This window comes from Sminthopsis crassicaudata, chromosome 5, assembly GCF_048593235.1.
Source record: "Sminthopsis crassicaudata isolate SCR6 chromosome 5, ASM4859323v1, whole genome shotgun sequence".
Lineage (NCBI taxonomy): Eukaryota > Metazoa > Chordata > Mammalia > Dasyuromorphia > Dasyuridae > Sminthopsis > Sminthopsis crassicaudata.
In genome coordinates this window covers 152,564,956-152,585,830 of record NC_133621.1, presented here as the reverse complement: position 1 = coordinate 152,585,830, position 20,875 = coordinate 152,564,956, and the positions used below count along the sequence as shown (strand labels likewise).

Sequence of the window (20,875 nt, the reverse complement as noted above, 5' to 3'; positions counted from 1 at the left end):
TCACCAAAGAAAAATCCAAATAGGGTCATAGAATTAAACAGCAACATTAACTATTATATCTTTTTCTGCCTCTAAAAAGCTAAAGTACAAGTCTATTGATTTGTCATATCATTCCCCTGCCCAATAGTCTTCGTGGGCTTTGGATAAAATTACAGACTCCTTAGCTTAAAATTTGAAGTGCTTTTTGGAGAATGATTTCCAATTTCTCCCCTCACAAGCTATATCCCACTCAAATTGTTGTTTCTGTTTCCCAAACTCAGCATTCTATCTCCTTTGCAAAGGCTATCACACATGCATGCTTGGAAGGCTTTCCCACTTCATGAATACTTAATTTACCTTCAAGGCCAAACTCAAATGCCATCTCCTATATATATTAAAAAAACAAAAAACAAAAAAAAACCCCTATCTGTTCTTGTCTCACCAACTGTTAGTATCCCCATCCCTATGAGATTACTTTGAATAGATTTTGTATTTATTTATCTATATGCATTCTATTTCCTTCAAGTAGAATGTAAAATAATTGAGGGCAGGGATTGTTAGAATTTTTGTCATTTATCTCTAGAATTTGGAGTGGTACATGATACCTAACAGATCTTTAGAAGACATTTGGCAAATTAATTATTTTTTTCACAATCTAATAATTTTTTAAAAATAGTCATTTATGCCATGAATTCATAGGCAATTGGTTCCAATAGCTCAGGCTGCTTGCCATTGGTTCTCATAAAGAGTTCTTCTCAGGGTAGAGCAGGCTGATGTTTTATCATTTTCCCTTACCCGCTTCAGAAGTTATCTCTGGTCTCAGAGTTCTTAATATGCTCAATATGTACATTGATTCTCTTGGCTAGAATCTTGCCCTCAACTTGTTTGTTTACAACAATGCCTACAGCATGTTGAGTAACATTATAGACTGGTCCAGTCTTGCCATGGTAACGTTCATGGGGCATTCCTTGCTGGACCATACCCTTGATATCTACAATATCACTTTCTTGTATATGTGCATATATGGAGCCAAAGAAAAATACTATGTTTTTGAAAGGGCCTGGGAAACATGTAATTGTGTCCCTCTCTTTTTTCCTTTTGTGTTCACCATTTTGGCAACTCACTGGAATATGTTGGAACCAGCAGAAAGGAAGTTAGCAAATTAATTTAATTGCAATTGAAGGCAGTCCCTACTATTCTAGAGAAATGTGTACAATCAAAAAGTTATGTAGTAGTGATATGCTTTATATTTTAAAGACACTGAATGTGGATTAATTAAGGTCTGTAGTTTCAAGATAGGGTAATTCGGGATATGCTGGTATGTTTTAAAAATTAACCCTAAAATATACACAACAAATGTATTAATTTAATCTGCTTAATTAACATTTTCTCTTAAATAGTCTTTACTTTAGACATTTAACAAAGCAATACACTAAACCTTGATTGGTAGAATTTGTCACTTTCCCAATTGTAAATACTCACACTGAAAATTTAAGGATTCACTTTTCTATACATATATATTGATTCTGTATTGTTTTCAGAGGAATGGAATTTAGAGAAAAGCTAAGTAAGAGGATGTGACAGTGTAGAAAAAAGAGATAAATAATGCCATCGTTCCTGGTGGGTTTCTTGAAAGTTATACCTGAGAAGACTATAGAATCAGAAAAAAAAAAAAAAAAAAAAACAAAAAAAAACAAAAAAAAACACCACCACCAACCTAATAGTTTTTTTTTTTTTTTTTTTTTTTTAAATAAATAGAATATGGAAGGGACCAAGGACCTTTGTAAAAATCCAAGTTCTTTATTTTACAAATGGGAAATGGGAAAAATAGTCACCTTGACTGATTAGCTGAACCCAAATTTCTTGATTGTTGGCCCAGTTGTTCTTTCCTACCCCAGCAGCTTATCTTTAATGTTCAACATATTTACACACATATAAATATATACATATATATTTTCACTTAGTTTAACATTTTAAACCATATGTATTTAAATACTTTTTCATTGAACTTTCCAAATGTGAAACTAGTTTTGAAAGAGACCTCTGGAAACTATCTTATCTGTCTCTTTGCTTAAGGCAAAATTTTGCCAACTTTCCAAGGCAGGTAAATTACAATCCCATTTTTTAAATATGTTGCTACATTGTTTAAGAATTTTTTAACTGAAATCAGTACTGGTTGCTGAGTTAGTGGAACACACTGCTTGACTTTAGGCACAAATGTTACTTTTTAACTTTTACTTCAACAAAGACAAAAGTAAAGAAGAGGATGAAGAGGATTTTGAAGTTTGATTTAGAAAGGCACCAAAAAAATGTTTTGTTACAGCTTATGATAATGCTGTTTACATTTGTACAAACTTAGTTTAAGACTTTTAGAATACTCTTTATATGACTTAATAGCTCTCAAAGTATCTTCATATGCATATTTTAAATATTTTCAACCTTCAGCCACTCCCACCCCAAAGAAATATGTGAGGTAAGTGGGAAAAAAAAAAAAAAAAAAAAACAGGCAGAATGAAAGTATCTAAAAAAAAAAAAATCTTGCTATAGGTGGGAGAGGCAGAGATAATACAGAATAAAAGTCTTTTAATGATTGCTATTTTTGTGTGGTTCTTACAAGCACTGATCATCAAAAATTGTGAAACTTTGTGATCCACTAAATATTCCCTGCTCCTGCTTCTCCCCACTCTGCGATTTTTCCTAAATTATAGATTTAGCCATGTCAACCAACCCTGCCATCCCTCATAAATTCCAGTGGTTCCTTATTTCCTACAGGATCAGAAATAAAGTCCTTTGCCTTTTAAACCACTTCACAATGTGACACTTTCTTATTTTCACTTTTCTCTACACACTTAACTCTGATCCATTTGTTGTTTCTCATTTCCATTTCAAGGTAGTAGTTGCCCTTACAATTCTGGAAATCTTTTCCTTTTAACCCTTGCCTCTCAGTTTCTCTGGCTTCCTTCACATCTTAGTTGCAATTCCACTTTCTCCAGGAGGCCTTTTCCAGCCCCATCTCACCACCTTCTGCTAGTGCTTTTCTCTATGAGATTACTTCCTGACTGTTACACTGACTACTCTAAAAATTGTTTGTTATGTGTTGCTTCAGTAGAATGTGAACTCATGGAGGACAGGGGTTATTTTCCCCTTAGGTATACCCAATGCTTAGCATAGCCTGACACACGGTAAGTAATTAATAAATGTTTTTTGAATGCAAGTCAGCATTAGTCAAGCCTGCCACTGTAATGAAACTTGTTTTAATGCTATAACTTTGCCCTCCCCTGTCAGAGGATTGTAGATACAGTAACCTCCACTTTCCAAAGAAAGTGCATGAACACTTTATTCTAATTTCTCCCCTGGGGGGAAAATTATCCCTTAGCTAATCCAATGAACTCTTCTATCAGAGCAAAGATGATTTGAAAAGTCAGAAAGAAAGTTGCAATGGCTGACAGCATGGGATGTTAGAATTTTGAGATCATTTGTTGAGAGGAAAATGAAGGTTAGTTGGCTATCTACAAAAAAACAGAGGTACGATTACTCAACATATATGATCCCATGAAATACCTATTAAAGGTTATTTGTTTTCTTTTGTTTGTTTCTTAGAAAGAACAGTAATAATCACTGATCAATCATGGTGATATTAGCATTCTTCCAATCCACTTAAATGCAAATATTCCAATTCCTAAATTTCCCAAGTAGCTCAGAACCAGAGAAGAAATAAGACAAATTGATTGAGTTGGGTAGGTAGTCGGGAGGGAGAAGAGGAGGGAGAAAGGGGAGGATCAAAGGGAAGAAGAGATCCCTGGTTGTAGGTAGGAAAAAGATTCTTTTGGTGCATGGGGGTGAGGCTAGGTTTTGGTGACTCATTTTGCTCCCCAATTCTGAGTAAAAAAAAAAAAAAAAGGTTGCTCCATAATATTACTTTTTAGCTCTTACTTCCCTAGTTACATTTCCCCCTTTCTACCTCTCGTTTTTCTAACCATTTCCTAGAGGTCTCCTAGGTAAACCAGATTGGTCTAGCTGCTGGGAGGATAATTGTTCTGATTTCCTCCTGGCACCTTAATGTAGCCTGAGGCTACTACAAAGTTGCCTCAGGGTCCGGGACTCCCCTCAAAATCCTCAAATTCTCCCCAAACTGGGATATTAGAAACCAAGTCTCTGCGTTAACAGCAGCAAAGAAAAACCCGGGGGACTATCCAGAGAGTGTGGGAAGTGATTTAACATGTGAATCCCTCGCATTACACTTTATGCTTTATACATTAAGCTTTCTAAGTGTCTTGGGAGCTTAATAAAAGTTTGACTGCCGACTGGCTGAAAAAACCTCCCAAACCCACCAATTCCCAAATGCCAGGGGGCCGGAGCACAAAGTTGCAACTGGGGATTGGGAATTTGCACCCAGGTCCTTCAGCCGTTATTTTTTTTCTAAAGTATACTGCTTCTGTGGTCAGCACAGTGATCTACCACCTACTAGAAAGCTTAGAATATGTTGGTTCTCTCCTCCCCATCTTTTTAAAAAGAAAAGTAGCTCACAGGAAATATTTCCTGTCGTATTGTAATCTATTTACCTTGACTTGCAAAATGAGGTGGGGAAAAGATGGCGTTGGGACAGACTTTCTTTTTGTTCCAGTCTTATAGAGATTCTTGGAGATGTCACTTGATTTTATCCCAGTTCCCCACACAGGCAAGTTTCTGATACAAAATCTGTCAAACACCTGGACATGTGTACGTGCGTGTGTGCGTGTGCACGTGTGTGTTTTGGCCCAACGCTACCAGGGATCCTTCCCACCTGAGAACATGACTATTTTCCCCAAGACTATAACGTTTTCCTAATTATTCCTCTTTCTACCTGCTGTGGCTCCACCTTTTTTTCTAGGTCGGCCTCGAGGCTTGGCGGATTTCCGTCCTCCCCCATTCTTCCAAACCTCAGGGAATGATTATCTTTACCTGGAAGCCCCAGGTGGTTGTAGCAGTGAAATCACCCAGGATCAGTAGCTTGGGGCACATTTTACTAGAAGACAACTCTCTGGGTTCAGATATTTCTGCTTTCCCTTCCTCTTTTTCCCAAATAGACGCTTGAGCACTTGTATTTGGCTGCTTTTAAATGGAGAGGGCTTGTCCCTGTTGCCTTGCCTAGTTTTAACTGGCGGAGCTGCATCTTCCTCCTCCTCTTCTCTATTCTCATTCGAGTCACAGGGATCTGGTGCTTACGCTTCCAGATTGAAGCTGGCCTCAAGCCAGGTGACCTTTTCTTTGTAAGTTTCCTTCCTAAGCTAGGGAAAGGGGCTGGAATCTGTTTGGTGTTGTTTAGAGGGGACGTAAGGGGAAAGGGGTGGGGGCGAGGTTGGACAAGAGTTAAGAGCTGTTGTTAAACAGTTTCTTACCGTAAGAGGGAGTTCAGACCTAGATCTTTCCAGTTAATCACACAACAAACTTAGCTCATCGTAATAAAAAGCAGCTCGGTGCAGGCTGGCTCCTTTAGTAACTGCCTCTACACAGGATCCTTTCAAGCAGGCATCTCCTTCTGTGTGATCTGCCAGCAAGACCAGCACCATGTGGGTGACCCAACTTCTGCCAATATTGGTGTTGCATCAGGTTCTTCAACATCTCCTTCTTCTTCCCATCACCATTTCCTTTGCAGGTTAGTTTTTTTCCCCCCTTTTTTTCTTGAATATTAAAAAACAACAGTTTACCTTCCCCATCTCCTCTCCTTTAAGTTTAAATGTCTTAACAATTTTTTTCCTACATTTTCTTTTTAACATCTCTTTTCTGTGAAAAACCTTTTAAAGGATAATTAACAGCTCATCAATATCCCTCCTCCCTTCCTCACTAGCCTAATGGGTATAAGTTGTGGGATAGAAATAAAGTGCTAACATTGGTTTGGAACTTTGCCTGTTGGGGAAATGTAAAGATGGGGAAAGGGTTTGAGTTGGAGTGCAACTGAGTGATGGGACAGGATTGTGGGGATTCATCCTTTTTCTATTTAAGGACACCTTTCCAAAAACAACCAAGGCATCCATTTTTACAATCCAAGATTTAAGCTGTAATTGTGATCTATACAGGTTTTATTTGAAAAATATAGACTAAACACCAAATTTGCATATGCTATAAAAATATAATCTTATTCTCTCTCCTCTCAATTCTCTCTCCTCTTTTCCTCTCTCCCCCTCCCTCCATATCTCTCCCACTCTCACTCTCCCTAACTCCCTCCCTTTCTCCTTGGGTATCTGTCTTTGGGTAGCTGCCATGCATGGAAGGCATAAAATGGTATGGATATGGCTTTGATTAAGCTCAAGAGCAACTTCATCCTTTTTTTTTTTTTTTTTTTTCTCACTTTCAACCCCAAACTACAGAGTTCTAAAGGAGTCATTTGGGAATGGGTAGTTTAGAGAATATTTCATTTGCTGCTCCTAGGAATTTATAGTCCTTATCAGGACAAGAGGAAACATCTGTATTTAGTTGTATTATCATTGTAGTGGCTAGAATATTGAAGTGAGAAAGCAGTGAACATCGAGGGCATGGGGGAATACAAAACTTGGAATGAATGACCAGATGGTAGATGAAGCCTTTTCCAAAGCCAACACAAAGAATTGGCTATATCTTTTGAACTAAATTAAGTATGAATAATCAGATTCATGATCTAGTTTCTGATGAAATCCAGGGGTTGACAATACTAAGAATGAGCTAAATAGGACATCAACCTTTGGGAATTGGCTTCTCTTTGTTGTATCTATTTTGTGAATTGTCCTTTATAGAGGGAGGCCATTGGGTTGAGAATGGTCAACTAAAATGCTTTTTGATAAGACTTCTGCAAAAAGGAAAATAAGTAGACTCTCTTCTTCTAAATATGTTCAAATATACTATATTAAGTAAATAAATTATGACTGATAATTTTATTATGGTGGTTTCTTATAGGTCAGGAACATCTGTAGGAAGTTTTAAAATATGGTTCAAATAATGGCTAATATTTTGGAAATTATAATTTCTAAAGAAAATTGCATAGTATTGGTAACCATACTTTCCTTTGAATTGTATGTAAGTCCACACAGCAAATAATTGAAAGACTTCTTGTATTTGTTTTTGGAATGAATTACAATATATGTTTTGGCAGTGGATTTACCTTCCTAATTACACTTCACTTTGGCTAATGTTGAAATGATTTTGCATTCTCAGAAGTGTGTTGGCTAGTAGGGGGAGACCAAAAGGGAATTACAAATTTGCCATGGATAATTCATGAAGTGGATGTCTGAGAGTTGATACTACTTTGCTTGGGAGGTAGGTTTAGTTTGATAGTTTTTGATGTGTTACTTTGCTTTGGAACTGTGTACAGTATAATGAATATAAATTGATAGACCATTTTGAAATATACAAAAAAGGAGGTTTCTTTTTCTTGTCATTTAACAGCATGAGCTCTTCAGTTTTTTTATTGTGTTTTTTTTTTGGTTTTATAATATATGAAAATAGATGTATAGTTATGTAGTAGAGGCATCTTAGTACAGTATAAAGGACCCTCAACTTGGAGTCAGGAAACATACATTCCAAATCTTTCTTTGCATCTTTCTAGGTGGGTAACCAAGTGAAAGTCATTTAATCTCTTAGTTTCAGTTTTCACATCTATAAAATGGGGACAATGATAACTTTCACAGTATTATTGCAAGAAAATTGCTTAGTGAAATGCAAATATAATATAAATGTCAGCTAGCTGCTTAAAAAAAACACACAGGAGAATTTTAAACCTATAAATCTAGTAATAACTGTGCATTGTGGTAGAAAAAATGTAGGACTTTAAACCACCAATTTCCATCATAATACTTAAGGGATTATAAGCAAGTGCCTTTATCTCTAGTTATCAATTACCCCATCAGTTAAATGAGGAGTTTGGAAGACATGATCTCTAAGGGCACTTTCAGTTGTAATGGTCTATGATACTGAGTACCAGGTGAACATTTAGAAAAGGTTTGCCAGACAACCAATCAGTGGAGAGTGGGAGGTACTAGACATACTTTTACTTAAGAGGAAGTTTCCCACAACAATAAACTCAAAGAAGAAGGTTTGAGTTTGAGAATCTAGGTTCAGATTAGGACTTTGCCATTTATTACCTATGGGAAGTAACCCATAGGTAATAAAGTAGTAACCTAACTTCTCTAAGTCTTAATTTCTTCAATTTATAAAATGATGGAGTTAAAATAAGTGCAGGAGGCTAGATGTCATAGTCTATAGAGGAGGCATATTCCAGAGAGTGAGAAGTAAAAGTGGGGGTGTGGGGGTAGGCTGAAATCAGGAAGATTTGATTTCAAATTTGTCTTCAGACACTTGCTAACTCTGTGGCCCTGGGCAAGTGATTTCAACCTTTTTGCCTCAGTGTCCTCATATGTAAAATGAGATGGAGAAGGAAATGCCAGACTGCTCCAAGGTCTTTATCAAGAAAACTCTTACTGGGATCATGAAAAGTTGAACACAATTGAACAACAATAGCAATAAGACTAGATGCTACCTTAAGCTTTTCCAGCTCTAAATCTATGATATTAAAGGGATTATTATGTTTATATAGAACAGCCCAATTTTACCTTCTAAACAATTGTGAATCATTTTTGAGAGAAAAACTATTTATTTAAATCTGTGTGTGATTTCTACACTATTTTCTTCCATCAGTGGATTTATGGATATTTCAGTGCTGTGAATTTATAGCTTTCTTTTGCATCTTTTAGATTCCTTTTGGTGTTTCAGAAATTCTACCTATCTATGAAAATATTAATTTGTTTACAGAGCCTTTTCCCCCCCAGAGTCTCATATCCTCTATTTTCCATTCCTCTAATTATTTGTTTATTGTCATTTTAACATGTTACCACTTCATACTTGCTAATCCTTAATCATGTGGACAGACTTTTCAGAGTGAATGGAGCCAGATTCCTGTTTCTTTCCACACTCTGCAAATCCTTTTCCTGCACTGACCTCTCTTTGAAGTCACTGGGAGCTCCCACATAGAGGAAAATATATGAGGTACTAAGAGAAATGAATATCTGGCTAAGGGACCAAAGAGAGAAATATGTCTTTCTTAAAGCACCTTGGACTCAATACTTTTGGCACTCTTTGCTGTTAGTTTTTTTGCTTGATTCCTAAAAACTATGAGTCTCCAATAAGTAAATTAAATAAGGGACTAGAAAGGAAACATTTCTCCTAAATTTTTTCCATTATCCTGAGTTTTTCCTTGGGGGATATTAAGAGTGAAAAGGAATGATAGTGTTTTTAAGGGATGCTTTCACCCTTTTATTTTTTACTCAAAGCTGTCTTCAATTCAACAAACATTTATTAAACCTTTATTATGTACAAGGGACTGGCTACAATCTTTGCTCTTCAGAAGCCTATATCCTGGCTATGGGGTTGGAGAATGGCTACAATGAGTACATAGATAAGAAAATATAGAAGGTCCTATGTTGTACATATAATATGTATTTGAAGCAAAATTCAAAGCCTATGACCGATTCAGTAAACATTTATTAAGCTCCTACTTTGTGCCAGCCACTGTGCTAGGCCCCAAAAGGCAAATATTGGCAAGATATTGGGCAAATCATTTAGTTTCTCTAGACCTCAGTTTTCATATCTATTAACTCAATGGCTCCTGAGGGCCTTTCTGAATCGAAAACTACCATGTTATGATTATAATTTTGGGCAGGGAGTTGACTCAGTGGATTGAACACTGGACTTGGAATCAGGAAAAGTCATCTTCATGAGTTCATATCTGTCAGTGAACATTTACTAGTTGTATGACTCTGGGAAAGTCACTTTACCCTGTTTGCCTCAGTTGCCTCGCCTGTAAAATGAGCTGGATAAAGAAATGGCAAACTGCTCCAGTATCTTTACCAAGAAAGTCCCAAATAGGGTCACAAAGAGTCAGATATGATTGAGAGGACTCAGTAACAAAAAACATGAAACACAATATTTGACTGAGATCAGGGAAGACTTCCTGACTAATTGAAACCTGAGATGATCCTTGAAGGAATATTAAGGTTATTAGAAGTGAACTTTCATAAAAAAGGTAGTCTCTTGAAGGAAGGAGATAGTCTATGGGAAAGCAGAGAGGTGAAAGATGAAATGTTGAATTTGAGGAATATGTGGGACTACAATTTGGTTCCAATACAGAACTCAGGAAAAGTCATAAAATGAAATAAAATGGGAAAGGTTGGTTGGACCTAGATTGTAAAAGACTTTAAATGTTTGGTTTCAAAGTTTATATTTTGTTCCATAGGCAAGATTTCTGAGTTGGAGAATGATATAATATAATCAGATATATAGTAATAGTAGTAGCAACAATAGTAGTTGTAGTAGTAGTAGATAATGCTAATTATATTTTTAAAAAAATCTGACACTTGTACAGTTCTCTAAGGTATGCAAAGTGTTGGAAATACACTTTCTTTTTTGATTTAATCCTCAGAACAATATAGTCTGGTAAGTACAATTGAATTCACCTTCATTTTATAGAAATTGAAAATGAGAATGAAAGAATTTGTGACTGTCCAGGGATACACAATTATAGCTTATTTTAATCTCTTCTTTAACAAGGGCTGTTAACTTTATTTGTGCCAAGAAACACTTTGGCAGCCTGGTAAAGCCTGTTTTAAATGCATAAAATAAGTATATAGTATTTCAAAGGAAACCAAAGGTTAGTGAAATTATAGATTCTTTTAAAAAATCCTGTCCCAATTTATGGGTCCCTTTATGTCTTTGTGGGGACCCTTTGGAGGTCTGTGGAACATAGATTAAGAAGCTGTCTTAAATATATATATAAAATGTGTGTGTGTGTGTGTGTGTGGAAAATGACACATAAAAATACAATTCTTTGCAACAAAATATAGTCCCAACTTCTGTCTCTGTCTCTCTCTCTCTGTCTGTCTCTGTCTGTCTTTGTCTATTGCTAGTCTCTATATACATATATATAAGTAATCTATCAGTCTGAATGTATATGTCTATATAACCACTTTTATTGCACTGAAAATACCAAAGATTAAATTGGGAAAGATATGTTTGTTATTTTTTGAGGCAGTTAGTGGGCAGATATTACATAGAACTCTAATTGAATCTTCTTAATTCCTAAAGTCTCTGTTCAATATATACAATGTATATATATATGCATATATATATATATATATGCAGTACATATTCATCATATATGTAAAGTACATAGGCAGGCTACATACATAATGTAAATGCACATATATATATGCATATGTGTACATATATATATAAATATGTTGAAGGGTGGGAAAGGCAGAGATACTTTAAACAGGTTAAGTGTTTAAAAATGTTCAGAGCTCTGCTCAATATCCCTCAATGCTCAGCTCACCCTCAAAAAACCCCTCAGTTCAAAAAAGTAATAAGATCCTTATGAATTTAATCTTTGATATTTTTGCCATAATAAAAATCAGTTGTACAAGCATATACATACATATGTACACACATATAAAACATATTAAAAGAAAAGTTGGAACACTATTTTGTGCAAAGAATTTTATTTTTAGTTGTCTGTTTTTTGCATTTAATTCTTTCATTAAAGAGGAGATACTTTTTTAGGTTTATGAGTTCTGAAGTTTTATATGATGGAGACACTGACTAGAATCTGAATTTTGAATAATGAGTCACTGAACTTTTAAATTTAAAGGACTGAAATAGAAGAACAACAAATAAGAATATTACCCCCCCAAAAAAAAAAAACTAACCAAGCAAGTAAAAAAAAATCAACAATCTGATGATCCACAGTACACAAAGTGACATTTGCAACAAAGATGTCTTCACTTTAAGCCAAACCTGTTTATTATTTATTTTCATTTGTGATGTGAAAGAAATATACAAACATAAAATCTCAGTGCAAACATAAAAGTTCTGTTTAATTTATTTTGTCTAGTGAAAACCATTTATAAACATCTCATTTTTCTAACTTTAATTTTTTCCCCCCTTTGGACTTACTAATTTGTTTGTCATCCCCTGCCCCCAGATGCCCACAATCATTTCACATCAGCTATACAAGATAATAGTGTGTCAATTCTAAAGACCATCTTCTTTTTAGGTAACATGATTCATCTGAAGAACTATTCCAATGAGCATATATTTTTCTCATGCTGTTGTTAAAGAAGTCACCCCATTTTGATAGATTTTCTGTGTCTGTAAACTTCTACAATTTTCTGGGAAATAGACAAAGTGAAAAATGAAATCAAAATATTTAAGATTAGGATGACTCCTAACAGCTGGAAAACAGCACACAGAGGTCAAAGGAAGTAGAAACTCTTGATGGAAAAACTTATCTCATTAATAGAATACTGTAATAGAAGCCAGAAGTTGAAGAAATTTGTATATCCTTTACTTGAGAGAATGATGATTTATTCTGAATCTCTCCCTGATAAAAAAGGAAGTACAGCTCCTAAGACTTCAAATTCACACAATTCGTTTTATCTAAGATTTTAAATCTTTAATGAGCACTCACTCTTTAATGCCCATCCAACTGACTTTTCAGGTAAAAATCAATGGTAGAGATAATATGATTCTTACATGAGTTAGTATTGTTTGATAAGAAAGGTACAATCATAATCTGGCAGCTAGTGTTATGCTAGGCACATAATATCAAATAATTGGTGATTCACTGATTTGTTTGATTGAACTTTATTGTTCTAAATGTACACATGAGTCTGTTTTCTTTTAAAGTTCTATTTAGCTGGTTCCTCAAAAAGTGAAGGGACTCTGACTTATAATTCTTATGGAATTATGGAAAAGGCATATTTTGACATCAGAAAATATCAGTTCTGTTGCTTTCTGTTTCTATGAATTTGGGCAAATCATTCTATCTATTTGTGCCTCGCTTGATTTGTTTTATAAATGGGATAAGGTGGTGTGTTGAAATGCATAATGTTTAGGGCTTAAATAACTCTAAACCCCATCAGTTAGAAGATCTACTGAAGCTAGAAAAGTTTAAAATAAAGGATAGACTCTATGTCTATATCAAGAGACAGGCTAATTTTGGATAGCCTCATCATTTGAAAGAGTTAATTAGTTGATAAACTTATTTTTCTTTTGCAACAACAATTTATCAAGGGCATTTATAGAAGCACAGAGGGATTGAGATCTGTATTAGTAAATGGAGTATCCAAATTTCATTATGGATTCTTGACATAATGATATACATAGGAGTATACATATTATAGGGTGATGTATTCTGTCAAAGAACATGAAGATTTCAAAAAGAGTGCTCTGGAGACATATAAAAACAAAGAATAAAGAATAAAGTGCATGTTTCTTTATAGTAATCTTCAGGTCAGGACAGAAGCTGATAAATAAAGGCTGAATGTTTAATAAACCAACAGGAGCCAGTGGTTGCTGGCAAAGTCAAAAGTATGATGCCATTTCTGGCATCTCATTGGGTTACCCCATATTTTTAAGTTTTTATGAACATAGAGTTTTGCTTTCTTGGTACTTTCTTTTTTGTTGCATGTTTAATGTCCTCCTGTTACAGTCCCAGTTTATCTTGCTTCTTCATTCATATCTGCATATTTAATTCATGGGAAATGCTTCCACAATTCACCCATGTACGTTATCACCTTAAAACAGAAGAAAATACAATAAAACTTCCATATTCTAGTTCTGATGATGAAAATTCTATCCACTTCCTAACAAAGGTAGACTAATATGTAAAATGAAATGTATGTTTTTGGAAAGAGCCAATGTGGGAATTTCTTTTGCTTCACTTATGCATATTTATTGCAATAGTTTTCATTTCTTTGTATTTTTCAATGCATAGGGCAAAGGAGAAATGGGGGAAGAGCAATGATTGTTAACTGGAAAAGCAAAAACAAAATTTAATTTAAAAAAATGAACATACTCTATATCTGCTTTTTCTGTCACCTCATAAAAGGCTGCCTTCTATCTAAAGCTCAACTTCTTGGAAATTTAAATTTTTTTTGGTTTCTTTTTTTCTTTTCTCCTGTTCTTTTTTCTATGTCTTTCCTCAGTTCTCTACTTTTCTACATCTTTTGACTTCTTCTAAATATTTCTTCTTTATTCTGGCTATTACGCACAGAAAGGACATGCATAGTTCTTCTCCTCCCCCTTACTCCCAGCAAAGTTTATGTAGTCCTAAAGGAAAAATAGTAAAGTAGAGGAGAGAAAGCTTTCTTGCCTCAGAAATAGCTTCCATATAAGGCATAAAATAGACTGTGGTCACCCTGATTGCCCGGTAGCTGCAATCTATTAGCTGACTTAACTGTGCAGGAGCCTGTAATGGTAGCAATTAAGAACTGGGACAATTGAGGTAAATGGGTAAGTGAAAGATCACATTTTCAATTCTTCCAAGACTATACATAAAATTAAGGCTTTTTAGAACGAATAGCATGTACTCCTGGGTTATTTGGCTTTTTAAAGGGAAAGTTCATGCTATCTGGTGGCCTTGAAAAACTCTTTTATAAAGAAAAATGAGACCCACATTAAAAGATGAAGTTTTGATTAACCACACTTGGCTGGATAGCAAGAGAAACAAGAAGGGATAGAAAAAGTTATTGTCTGGAAGAAAGATGTATTTATGTAATAAATGACAGCAAAAAATATTTTCCCCCTGTCCCTGATAGTTGTATAGAACAAATATGGACAACATGTTACAGATTTTAGTTAATTCTATTCTGCCAAACTTTGGTTGAATGGCTTTTGCTAGTTACTATAATTTATATAATAATTTGTAAAATGCAGGAAGAAATGAAAAAATACAATATGAAACATGACATAATGTGCTCCTGGAACTGGTTCTTGTTTTCATGTTGTTTGGAGAAGAGCATGTTATTTATTTCTTCGGAATGAATTCTGTCCCACTTTGAGAGTGCATCCTTTCTCTGAAAGACTGTTGATTAGTGACTAGACATGATGACAGTTCCTTGTTATCCTTATCAACTAACATTTTCTTCCTTTACTATAATTTATCCAACTTAATATTTTCAGAGGTTGACATTGTCAGGTAAAATAATTCTTTTGAATATCATCCATTAAGGCTTTTTTTCCTCTTTCCAATGTCTTTACTCTTTAGAGGGCCAGAGGAAAAGAAATACCCTACACGAATTCAAAAAATCAGCAAAGACTACTCTTATCAGAATAGACTCATCACTGAATATTAAAACCAAAAGGCTGAACACGACGGACAAATGTGCCAAGAGATGTATTAGGAATAAAGGTCTTCCATTCACTTGCAAGTAAGTTATTCCTTGTTGTTTGAATTTTCCAGTAATGGAATACATTCATATAGCCAAATACACTACATCATGTTTTAAAATTATTGGTGTCCAGTGTACGATGTAGTAGTTGGCCTATGCAATCTAGACTTGGGTCTTTTAAACTTCTTGTCACAGAAGACTTATGATATAATTGAAGGAAACACAAGGGATGAATGGGAGTGGAGAACAGGATGTTAACAATGTCTAATGAAAAAAAGTATCTTTAAAAAATTATGTGTTTTGTGATTTCCTCTGTTCTGTATTCAGCTTTGATTATTAAAAATGAAATTCATTTGGATTGGTTTTATTTAATTCCCTTTAAACTTTTAGGTCTTGTATTCAGAATAAATATTTATTGGTAACAGAAGCTGAAGGAATTTTAAGAATATGAATTGTAGAATTGGGCAACAGCCAGGATTTATAGGAACTTGTGTCAGAGGCTCTGGAGATTGAGAATATAAGGTGTTGAGAGACTCAGACAATATCTATAGAGCTTGGTTTTGGCAAAAGAGGATGTTGAAAAGGCATTAAGGGGAGACATGATAAACATCTAGGTGAAAAGTGATAAGGTCATTAGAAATGGCATTCAAGAATCAAATGAAGGGCTTGCTATCCTATTCCAGTTCTTGTGTGACTTGACAATGAAAAATAACTCTATCCCACAGGATAGGAGTAGCATGATAGTGGAGAGAGAGTTGACTTCTGAGCCAGGAAGATCCAAGTTTAAATTCCACATCTGGTTATGTGACTCTGAAAAAGTCAATTGACCTCTCAAATTTCTAGGCAATTCTGAAATGAATTTGCAGAGAAAGGGTCTATTATTATTATTATAGTTAGTTTCATCTTCCAGTACTTTCATATACTAATAAAACCAGAGGGTCCAGTTCCTTAACCTTTTCATCCAAATTAGAATTAACTGGACTTTTTACTCTGAGTTGTATTGAGGGGCAAAATTTAGTGAGAATTTTTCTCATTTTTACCATTAGAGTTAGAGATACAAAAGGAAGGCTGATAAAATTCTTTCAGGAAGAATGAACATTTATATAGATAGTGCAAGGGAGGGTCCTTTCTATGCACATAGCATAGTATTCCTGGGAAATAATGATTTACCTGGAATCCATAAATCTAGGACTAGATTATACCTATTGTACTTACTTGTGGTATTATTTGGAATAGTCACATAATTACTTTTAGGCTCAGTTTCCTCTTTAAAATGAGGATAATAATACGTGCACAAATTACTTAGAAGAATTTCAATCTTTTTGTAAACCTCAAGGTATGATATCAGTGTGAACTTTGGTTACAAAGGATTCCTTCCTTCTGAACCTCTTACCTATAAAAATTTTGTTTGTTTGTTTTTTAGTGGAAAAATGGAGGGTAATACATATTCGAGGGCAAAGAAATGAAGTGAGGATTTGTGGATGAAATTTTGTTGGGACTTCTGTTTCTTTTCTAACACAACACTTAAATAAATGCCTGCTGGTTTATTTATTGTTACATAAACAATCTTTGTCAGTCACTATTTTCAGAAAAGGGTAAGTTAGAAACAACAAGCCTAATCTCATTTCCACATAACATTTTTTCAAATGCTTGGAAATATGTCCCCCTATCATGTCCATCTTGTCTTCACTTTCTTAGCCTAATGTATAGCAAATATAATATGAACTCAAGTCCTTTCTCCATCTTGCTTAGTTCCCTTTGGACACTCTTCTATCATGTTTTTCTTAAATGATATCACCCATAACTGAATATAATCTTCTAGATGAATTCTGATAGGGGTGCATCCACAGTGGAAATATCACAACTTACTCTAGAATCTTTTCCTCTTTTGATCAGATTGGATATCCATGTTTCACTGTGGATTCATTAGGAGATTGCAATCCACTAAAATCCTTAACTTTTTTTTTTTTTTCCAGAGCAAGTGCTACCCAACTATAGCCAGGCTGAAATAATAGGTCTAAATTGGGAACTGACAGTCAAGAAAACATTCTCTTCCTTCAATTGGGGGATGGAATACTTTCCTAAAGATATATCTCTTTTTTAGGCATTAGACTGTGCATTCAATTGTTATGACTTTTTTCAATCTTCTCAGAATATAGTAAATCAAATTCTTGTTACTATTATTAGAAATAAGGGGAGCTTAGTAGAGCAGTGGGTGGTAATGAACCTGATCTCAGGAAGAACTGAGTTCAAATGCTTTCTCAGAAATTGACTTAATACATGTCCCTCGGCATGTCACTTCACCTCTCTCAGCCTCAGTTTCCCCTTTTGTAAAATAGGGATAATATAGTACCAATCTCAAAGGATTGTTGCGAGGAGCAAATCATATCATGTAAAATAATTTGCAGAACTTAAGTGTTCTGCATAAGCACTTATTTTCATTCTTATAGACTTAGAACTATCAAGAACCTTAGCACCTTGTTTAAGCCCTTATTTTATGGATGAGAATACTGAGGTCCAGTGTCATGTAGCTACTGAGTAAAGAATCTCAAACTCTAAGTCATTTTCTCACTCCTAAATCAGTAAACTTTTCCCCTAAATCATGTTAGTTTCATTTTCTAGTTTGTGGCCAAATTACAAATAGCAAATGTCTCCCTGGATACAGACATGAGATGATATTCTTTCTAAATCTCCAAACTAAATTCTCTGCTTTAGTCACATTTGCCAATTTTATAGTTTCCAATTATATGTGAAAATTGTGATATTCTGAATTTAGTTCATAACTTATTATGGAGTAATATATTTTCTCCATTGTTTAGTGGGGCAAAGACAAGGAAGCCATAATGAACTTCTAGGGGAAAAAATCATCATGGTCACAAAAGAATCTTTGAACCAAGAAGGAACACACATACATAAATATTAGTGTTTTGTCTTAAGGAAATGCTATTAAGTATTTGGCTGTTATTATTGACTTTGTAATGTAAAATGTTTATTAAGTGCCTAGTAATAAAAGATACTATGCTAAGACCTTGGGAATGGAAAGATGGGATAGTTCCAGACATCAAAAAATGTATCTTAATAGGGAAGATAAGCAAAGGACATATATAAAGCACAATACAAATTATATTATGAAAATATAAATTATGATATATAATATATTTAAAACATATTTTACCATAATGAAAAAATGGTGATGGAAATAACAACAATAAAAAACCAACCTCCACATGTGGAAACATATGTGGTGATTTGGCAAAACTTGTGTGTTCTAGATTGACCTCATTTGTTATATCTTATTGGTTGCATTTTAATGAGGTCATTCCGTTCATTTTCCTGTCTGATAACACTGCTGCTATAAAACAATCCACAAGCATTTATGTATTAAGTGCTTATTATTATGTGCTAGAAGGCACAGTGGGTAGATTGCTATCAAGTCAGGAAGACTCTTCTTCATGATTTCAAAATTGACTTCAGATACTCAAAAGCTATGTAGCCTTGGACACTTAACCCTATTTATCTCATTTTTAATCTATAAAATGGAATAGGAATGAGAAATCACTTCAATATCTTTGCCAAGAAAACTCAAATGGGGTGACAGTAAGTTGGGTGTGAAAGGGACAATTGAACAACAAGAACAACATTAAGTGCTATCTACTAATAAATGCTAGGAATATAAAGACAAGAGTGAAATGGTTCCTGAACTCAGGGAGCATACACCTCACTAGGGAGAGAGCATGTATATATATATATATATATATATATCCAGAGTACACACACACACACACACACACACACACACACACACACACACACATTAAATACAAGATCATTTTAGGAGGGAGTACACGAGTGTCTGGAGGGATCAGAAATGACTTCAGACATAGAGAAAATAACTCAGACTGAGTGATTCCAAGAGATGGGGTTGACACATTAGACTGGAGAATATTAAGATTACAAAATTATAGCATCATAAAGATAAAGGAAACTTAGAAGTCACTTATTCCTCACTTATTACCTATTCTCTCATCTTATAGATGAGGTAACTGAAGCCCAGGAAGGTTAAAATACTTGTAAAAGTCTACATAAGTAATGAAGCACTGAAACAAGATTTGAATGTGGATCCTTTGTCTCCAAATATAATACTTGTTCCACTGGATAATATGTGTTGATTTTTTTTTCTCCCTAGCATCATGCACATAATAAATTTTCAATTATGAATGGTTTACTTATAATTAAATTACTATTTAATTAAAACTTTTCAAAGGTGAAATGCATCTAGAGCTGAAGATTAAAGAAAGAATGTTGAATTAATATGATAAATCAGTAACATGAATTATATCTAACAAAACTCACACTTTTGCATAGGGTTTAAAGGTTTACAAAGATTTTTCTTCACAAAAACCCCTCTAGGTAAGTAGTACAAGTTGTAATAAATGCTTTTTTTTTAAAAAATAAAGAAATTTTGTGTAGCATCAGATATGTTTGCTCTTTGAACTATCACTCAAATTGGCAAATAAGATCCCTAAAAGATCAAGGTTTCCTGAGGGATTGATAGTCATTTTCTAACCTCATTACTCATAAGGCCCTAGTATTATGTCCCATAACATTACTTAATTAGCTAATTTCTGTCAACTACCAATTAACTAATGAACATCAATTAGTTTTTACGAAATTATATTTATTTATTGTGAAAGAATAGCAATGATTGAAGTGCAACAAAAGGAGAACTAAATGATCTAAACTTGAAAATTGTTATTCCCAACTAAGTCAAAAATGATACTTTATGGCTCTGGGAATCCTTTTCTTCCATAAAAATTGTTCTCAACAAATTCATTTTTTTTGGTGGTTGTTGTGGAATTGGATGAGTCAATTTCAAGACTTAGTATCTTGGATTATTGGTCAGTTCATCCCTAGAAGAGTTTATTAGGTCACTTGTAAGAGTTACCTTCTCATTGAATCCAACAATTGATTATATTGAGTGCTGTTGCTGAGGGAACTTTTGATAGTTCTTCAAACTTTTTAAAGCCTACAATGTCATCATAATCTGGTCTATCCCTTTCTGATCTTCATTTATTCAAAATAGAAAAAAAAATGAAAAACACAAAGAAGCAAAGAAAATTGAGGGACCATTCATTCAAAGCCATATGGTTCCCAAGTATATAGATAAGACAGCTGTGACATTCTATTGATGTTCCTCATGTTGAGGCTCAGAGTTTCTTCCTCTTCACTTAAATATTACCAGGGAAGAGAGAGTTTTTCCTGAGGAATTTTCTTTTCAGCAGCCATTTGTCCAGCAGCAATTCTGCTTGGCTTCAACATTACAGAATGACAGACACTGCTTCACCTTCACTCTTCTCCTTTTCCCAATAACCCACCCCAATCATCAACACCTTTTAGCTTCTTTTTGTATAGTCCTCTCATTAGATTATAAGCTTCTTGAGGGCAAGAACAGTTTATTTTTGGGGGGCAGATAGTAGGTGCTTAATGTTTATTGAATTGAATACAATTTTTTTCTTATCATTCAGCAAGCTGACAAAAAATATACTATACTTGTCAGTTTTCTGAATTAAGGCAAAGAGCCTCTCCAATACACATGCTTAAATGGACTTACCAAAATTCTGTTGAAGTCAGGGATGTAATATTGTATATGATTTTTAGAACCCAGCAGACAGGGCATATAGATGCAGACTCTATGAACTAGAACTTCATTGGTCTGTCGCCTA

At 34.5% G+C, this 20,875-nt stretch overlaps 1 protein-coding gene and 1 pseudogene across 6 annotated transcripts in view; one reads left to right on the top strand and one right to left on the bottom strand.

Annotated features, from left to right (window-relative positions):
• Positions 1-659: 659 nt before the first annotated feature.
• On the bottom strand, positions 660-1,090 carry LOC141542501 (large ribosomal subunit protein eL21-like; annotated as a pseudogene).
• A 3,840-nt stretch (positions 1,091-4,930) lies between these two features.
• Positions 4,931-20,875, top strand: part of HGF (hepatocyte growth factor) — a 108,217-nt gene continuing 92,272 nt past the window's right edge. For 2 of the 6 annotated variants that reach the window (XM_074268492.1, XM_074268493.1), the window contains exons 1-2: positions 5,191-5,614; positions 15,029-15,191. In XM_074268492.1, the coding sequence (XP_074124593.1) occupies positions 5,527-5,614; positions 15,029-15,191 (251 nt within the window). In that variant the 5' untranslated portion in view covers positions 5,191-5,526. Of the gene's footprint in view, positions 5,615-15,028; positions 15,192-20,875 lie in introns of all 6 variants that reach the window. The other 4 variants (XM_074268494.1, XM_074268488.1, XM_074268489.1 and 1 more) reach the window with 4 other exon arrangements.